The sequence below is a fragment of the Bufo bufo genome, chromosome 11 (assembly GCF_905171765.1).
Source record: "Bufo bufo chromosome 11, aBufBuf1.1, whole genome shotgun sequence".
NCBI classification, from domain to species: Eukaryota; Metazoa; Chordata; class Amphibia; order Anura; family Bufonidae; genus Bufo; species Bufo bufo.
This window is the reverse complement of record NC_053399.1, coordinates 98,863,697-98,870,484: the sequence shown is the minus strand read 5'-3', so window position 1 is coordinate 98,870,484 and position 6,788 is coordinate 98,863,697. Positions and strand designations below refer to the sequence as shown.

Here is a 6,788-nt window from a genome sequence, read left to right as displayed (position 1 = left end):
GTCACAACCGTGGTCACTAAGGCTGACCTTCAGTCTCTACTGGGTATGTTAAACTTTGCCATGCGCATCATCCCGCAGGGCAGAGCGTTCATATCCCGCCTACTGGCGCTCTTAAGTTCCGCCCCGGAACAGGACAGCCCAGTGTGCCTGGACAGTCAAGCCCTAGCGGATCTCCACATGTGGGACCATTTTCTGAGCCAGTGAAACGGGGTGTCCTTATTCGTACCCGAGCTGTCTTGTCGGTCACCTACAGTCTTTTCGGATGCAGCTGCGGGCTCAGGGTTTGCCGCCATTTTTGGCACCCACTGGGTTGCAGACGAATGGCCTGCCGAGGTGGGTCAAATTCCGGGGTTCCTCCAAACCTCGGCGCTGTTCGAGCTGTACCCCATCGTGGTAGCCGCCCACATTTGGGGCAGTCTTTGGGCGTGTCAGTCTGTTCTGTTCGTAACTGACAACGCAGCCGTGGTAGACAACCTTAACAGTGGGCTGTCTAAGTCTAGCCAAGTCATGTGTTTTCTCAGACGGTTAGTGCAGCTCTCCCTACGTCACCACTTTCATGTTTTCAGTGCCCATGTGCCAGGTGCGCAAAACGGGGCTGCTGACGCCTTGTCGAGGGCTAACTTCTCCCGTTTCTTTCAGATCATGCCAGAGGCAGACGCGACAGGCACCACCGTCCCTCCTCTCGAGTCCTTAAGGCTAGTGTAACCAACCACCTTGAGACGGCTCACGCTCTGATACGCAATTCCCTCTCACCTAACACAACCAGGGCATACAACACCGGGTGGAAGACGTTCTGCAGGTTTCGAGGGGAATGTCCTCAAGGGGACTCCAGTTTTCCAGAGTACATCCTGGCGTTCATTGGTTACTGCCACTCAGTGCGCAGGCTCTCCCACGGTACAGTGAGGTCGTACCTGGCGGGAGTGCAACACTTCCTCTCTGTTAGCCATCCCGAACTAGCGTCAGTGTTTACCATACATGCTGTCAAAGCCGCTCTCAAGGGTTTGAGCAAGTGCGGGCCGCAAAGCCAAGTACGCAGGCAAGCGGTCACCGGCCCTCTTTTCCGCAAACTGTCCGACGCCTTGGACGGTAATCCTTTCGGGGTTTTGGCCAGCTTGGTACTCAAATCCGCCATCTATCTAGCCTTTTACGGCTTCCTGAGACCTGGGGAGTTCACCTGTTCACCAGGCAGTAGCAAGTTCCTCACGGTCAGTCAGCTGGTCCAGAACTCCGACGGGTTCATATTACTGCTCAAAACGTCCAAGACCTCCCAGATGGGCCCCCCTGTTCCGGTATCCTTCTTTCCCACAGCACACCAATGGTGTCCGGTGACGGTGCTTCGTCAGTTACGGTCTGCCTTGTCCGAGGCCGGACCGAATAGTCCATTGTTACCCTTCGGGGGGGTTCCACTCACCACCCATCAGTTCATATCCCATGTAAGGTCACTCGTGGCCAGCACGGGCGGTGACCCTGCCACTATTTCGGGTCATTCATTTCGCATAGGTGCCGCATCCGCGGCCTCCAAAAACCGAGTGCCTGCGCATGTCATACAGAAACTGGGGCGTTGGCACTCGTCTTGTTTCAATCGTTACATACCTCACCCCGAAACAGAAATGTCGGCAGCCTTTCAAACTTTGGCTTTGTAATGACTTTGCAATAAATTACTTCTGCCTATCAGTATGTCTTTTTGCCCTCTTTCAGGCGTCCCTCCACGACGCGGTTACGGCACAACTCTGACCGCTTAGGGATAGGGTATACTAGGTAGGATAGGTACGTACTTGGTTGCCACGACCACAAGTGTAAAGGCCGATTCATTGGCCTGTATTTGTGGGAGGGGCTTGGCCACCTACTTCAACGGCCGGCACCCTCCCACATGCGTACGACGTGCAGAGTTCTCCCTCCCACCAACCCCTTTCTTCTGTTACTCTCAAAGGGGATGCCCTCTTTCAGGCGTCCCTCCACGACGCGGTTACGGCACAACTCTGACCGCTTAGGGATAGGGTATACTAGGTAGGATAGGTACGTACTTGGTTTCCACGACCACAAATATAATTATATACAGGAGATGCCCAGGTTATACCAGCTGTACATATATAGTTATATACAGGAGATGCCCAGGTTATACCAGCTGTACATATATAGTTATATACAGGAGATGCCCAGGTTATACCAGCTGTACATATATAGTTATATACAGGAGATACCCGGGTTATACCAGCTGTACATATATAGTTATATACAGGAGATGCCCAGGTTATACCAGCTGTACATATATAGTTATATACAGGAGATGCCCAGGTTATACCAGCATGCTCCATATCACTATATACAAGGAGATGTATAACTTATACCAGCTGTACATATATAATTATATACAGGAGATGCCCAGGTTATACCAGCATGCTCCATATCACTATATACAAGAAGATGTATAACTTATACCAGCTGTGCATATATAACTATATACAGGAGATACCCAGGTTATATCGGCTGTACATATATAATTATATACAGGAGATACCCAGGTTATACCAGCTGTACATATATAACTATATACAGGAGATACCCAGGTTATACCAGTGTGGTTTATATATATATAGTAGATGAGGATGTGTATGTTATAGCAGACATTACAGATACAATATGGAGGTTTCTTTTCACCCTGGGAATACCTTTCGGTCACCATCGCGGTGTCACATGACCTTTGGAGCCGGTGTCCCAGGCACGTCAGGGGTGTAGATGTTCAGTCGCTCAGGACACGAATGATAAGTTTTATCAATGTTATACCATCCCAGATAGTGTGAAGCAAAGAGCAGAGTGACACGAGTTCTCCGTGCACCGAGCAGATAAGCTTCATGTGTTATAAAACTCTTTTACCTTTTTTTTCTATTTCATAGGCTACTAAATTTTTGTCTGACAGAAGAACAGGCCTCGTTGCCCATAGCAACCAATTAGAACTCAGCTTTCATTTCTAAAACTGCTCTGGAGAAATGACAGCTGCCCTGTGATTGGTTGCTATGGGCCACAAAGCCAGTTTCATAAATGAGGCCTTTCAGATCCAATTTCCCCGTGTACATAGCCTATTCAGCTGGTATACACACGCTTATGTTGTCCGCTCTCTGCCGACAATAAAAGGAACTATTTGTCACAGCGCGAAGTGGTGAGTGCCGTCCGTTTGTCTCTATACCTGTATAATAAATTTGTTGTGACCTTCGTGCTCCCTGGGGGAGGGGATACTCTGTATGAGCCCCATATTCTGAAGGGGAATTCACTACGGGCTGCAGGTCACGTGACCTGAATCCTCTCTTTTCTAGAAGTAATAAAGGTGCTGAAATACCGTCCAATCTGACCTGAAATAAGACAATCACTTGTGAGAGCTTCAAAAAAAGAAAGAAAATTTTTTTCCGGATTTTTGTTGTATTTTTTATATTTCTTTGCTACATTTTTATGCTCTTTTAGGCTTTTACGTTTTACATTTAATTTACATTTTATAAATTTTTGCATTTTGTCTCTTTTTTTGAGTGTCAACCTTTGTACAACAGCATTTTAAAATTCTCAGAAAACTGAAAAAAAATAAAATTCTGATTTCCTCTTGTTTTCTCAGCCCTGATATAAAGGTGAGGCAACAAAAAATCAGCAAAAACTCTGATAAAAGGAGCCAACACTGCAGGAACGGAGACCTTTGGAAGGTAACGAAGTGGTCAACAAGTGGCGGCCAATGAGATGCGTGGGGGGTGTGGCCACATACCGTCACTTCTGTATATATGGGGGCACACAAGGAGCTGAGCCTCATCCCCCGAAACCGAGGACTTCCTCCAGATCACTACAGGTACGTCACCCTCAGACCCTCTAAATTATTAGTATCGAGATTTTTCAGTGTTTTTTTGTATTAATTATATTTTTTCGAACTTTTACTATGATTCTTATTATTATTGTGCCATTTATTACTTTCTTTTAAATCTTTTTTTAAAATAAAATTTATTGTTTTCTTTATATTTTTCCTTAGAATTATTATTATGATTTTTTTAGTTCATTTTAGTTTATTGCTTTACGTTTTTTCGGTATCCTATTCTCTCAGTGCAGATGAGGGCTCTTGTAAAAATCACAGAATCAGGACAGGGAGGAAAAAATTGTCCCTTTAAGGGCTCATGCACACGACTGTTGTTGTTTTGCGGTACGTTTTTAACGGATCCGTTGTTCCATATCTGAGTTGTTTTTCTTTCTCTGATGTATGGTCCATTCACACATCCGTATGTGTTTTGCGGATCCGCAAAACACGGACACCGGCAATTTTGCGGACAAGAATAGGACATGTTCTATTTTTTTTTGCGGAACGGAAGGGCGGATCCTCAAATGCGGATGCGGACAGCACATTCTGGCCCCATTTAAAAATGAATGGGTCTGCATCTGTTCCGCAAAATTGCGGACGTGTAAATGGACCCTTAAGTCCTCTTCCGTTCCGTTATTGCACAAAACATATGCATATGGTTTCCGTATTTGATCAGTTTTTTGCAGATCGGAAACAGTAACTTATTAATCACCAAACACATGAGCAATATGGGCTGGGCATAGCATTTCTACAGTGTGGATCCGCAAAATACGGGTGACATACGGATGTGTTCCGCGTGCGTTCCGTATTTTTGGCAGACTCATTGACTTGAATGGGGCCTCGGACCGTGATTTACGGACAATAATAGGACATGCACTACTTTTTGGTGGAACGGCCATGCGGGCAAACGGAAACGGAATGCACACGAAGTAACTTCCGTATTTTCTACAACCCCATTGAATTGAATGGTTCCGCATACGGTCCGCAAAAAAAAACGGAACAGAAGCGGAGAGAAAATACGTTCATGTGCATGAGCCCTAAGTGTGTTTTTAATAGTGTTTTGGAGTTTTTGATTTGTTTTTCTCTTTATATTGGTAGTTTTTTTTTAGGTACTCAGATGTTACTTTCTTATGAAATGCACCGCCGATTTGTTGCATTTTGGCATTTTTACTGCTTTTTGAGTTTTTTTGTGGGTTTTTTTGTTTTCAAAATGCTAAATGCTCTCGATAGTGTTTGTTTTGGAGGTGTTCTATATAGTAATTGAAAAAGACTGTAAATAAAAACTTGTTTTACAATAAAAACTGCATAAAGTATGTATGTAACAATGGTTAAAAAGAAACAAGACAAAATATAGCAGTAAAATATTATGTTCTATCCAATCATAATAATGGTAATAAACAATTCATAATTTGTGATATTCCAGGAGCAGAGAAACCATAACCTCAGACATGAAAGTCTTGGCTCTGGCCGTGCTCATCCTCGCCATCAGCGGCCTGGAAGGTAAGGTCTACCCCCGGGTGGGAATCTGGATGGTAATAATCAAATCCTGAGTGTACGGCCTGACTGCAGGGTATATGACATCTGTCATCATGGCCGCCTTCAAATCGCAAAAAAAATTAATTCTGAATTATAAATCCCACATTAAAGGCGAAGATCTACGGATGCAGGGCGCAGCCATTTTGTCATAGCCTTTGTAATAGAGAATTACACAGCGCCATCTACTGGCCCATGCTAGAAATGCTTCTGCTCTGTCTTTCACAGCTGGCGTTGTGAAGAGAGAAGTCCCGAACGCCGAGCAGGTCTCGGAGTTCTTTAATTCCTGGTTTGAGACCCTCAAAACCAACGCGGAGGAATGGGCCAAGAAGATCCAGAATGGAGAGATCCAGGCTCAGGCCGGGTATGTAAAATCTCATGGATCAAGCTGGATAGTGGTAGACAGTGATGATGTCGACATTGAGACTGATGATGTCATCTTCTGTTTCTCCAGGCAAGTCCTTGAACAGACCAAAACCCAGACTGAACCAATCAAGGCCGAGCTCGAGAAGTTTTTCGCCACAATCCTTGAAGCTGGAAAGAAGATTGCTAGCTGAGTCCGTAGTTCCCGATCCGCCGCACCCCTCTAATCCCACCCATCATATCTTTTGATACCATGTGACTGTGTCTAGTGTGATGTATTAAACGTTGGTCTGTTCCCACGTGGGTCTCGGAGCTTCATTCTTGGTTCACAAAAAATGTCATATCCTCATAGTAAAGACAATATCACTGGAGGAGGCACCAGTGAGGCCCCAGGCACATGTTAGTACGAGGGGTTAAATCATGTCCTACGATCAGACTCATCATGTCTGGCCAAGGATCATATGTGTGGGAGGCAGGACATTAAGGTCACATTCGGGTCTCCTGCCTAAGCAGAACGGGTATATCTGATATGAATTACATGCACAGTCCAGGAGAATACAGTCTATTGCCCCCTGTTATCAGCCATTTCAGGGGAGAGGATGACTGTAGGACAGGAGAATACAGTCTATTGCCCCCTGTTATCAGCCATTTCAGGGGAGAGGATGACTGTAGGACAGGAGAATACAGTCTATTGCCCCCTGTTATCAGCCATTTCAGGGGAGAGGATGACTGTAGGACAGGAGAATACAATCTATTGCCCCCTGTTATCAGCCATTTCTGGGTGGGGAGAGGATGACTGTAGGGCAGGAGAATACAGTCTATTGCCCCCTGTTATCAGCCATTTCTGGGTGGGGAGAGGATGACTGTAGGACAGGAGAATACAGTCTATTGCCCCCTGTTATCAGCCATTTCAGGGGGGAGGATGACTGTAGGACAGGAGAATACAGTCTATTGCCCCCTGTTATCAGCCATTTCAGGGGAGAGGATGACTGTAGGACAGGAGAATACAATCTATTGCCCCCTGTTATCAGCCATTTCAGGGGAGAGGATGACTGTAGGACAGGAG

At 45.6% G+C, this 6,788-nt stretch overlaps 1 protein-coding gene across 1 annotated transcript; it reads left to right on the top strand.

The window, feature by feature from the left end:
- Positions 1-3,724: 3,724 nt before the first annotated feature.
- On the top strand, positions 3,725-6,021 carry LOC120982364 (apolipoprotein A-II-like). The gene is made up of 4 exons (XM_040412442.1): positions 3,725-3,826; positions 5,250-5,326; positions 5,588-5,723; positions 5,814-6,021. Exons 1-4 carry the CDS (start codon positions 3,762-3,764, stop codon positions 5,914-5,916), a joined length of 381 nt encoding a protein of 126 aa, XP_040268376.1. The 5' UTR covers positions 3,725-3,761; the 3' UTR covers positions 5,917-6,021.
- Positions 6,022-6,788: the final 767 nt, after the last annotated feature.

What these genes read in the sequence shown, in the direction of transcription:
- LOC120982364 (XM_040412442.1), top strand. Translation starts at nt 3,762, where the DNA reads ATGGGGGCACACAAGGAGCTGAGCCTCATCCCCCGAAACCGAGGACTT. An exon ending in CTTCCTCCAGATCACTACAG is followed by an intron (nt 3,827 to 5,249) that starts GTACGTCACCCT and finishes GTGATATTCCAG; the next exon opens with GAGCAGAGAAACCATAACCT. An exon ending in CGCCATCAGCGGCCTGGAAG is followed by an intron (nt 5,327 to 5,587) that starts GTAAGGTCTACC and finishes TGTCTTTCACAG; the next exon opens with CTGGCGTTGTGAAGAGAGAA.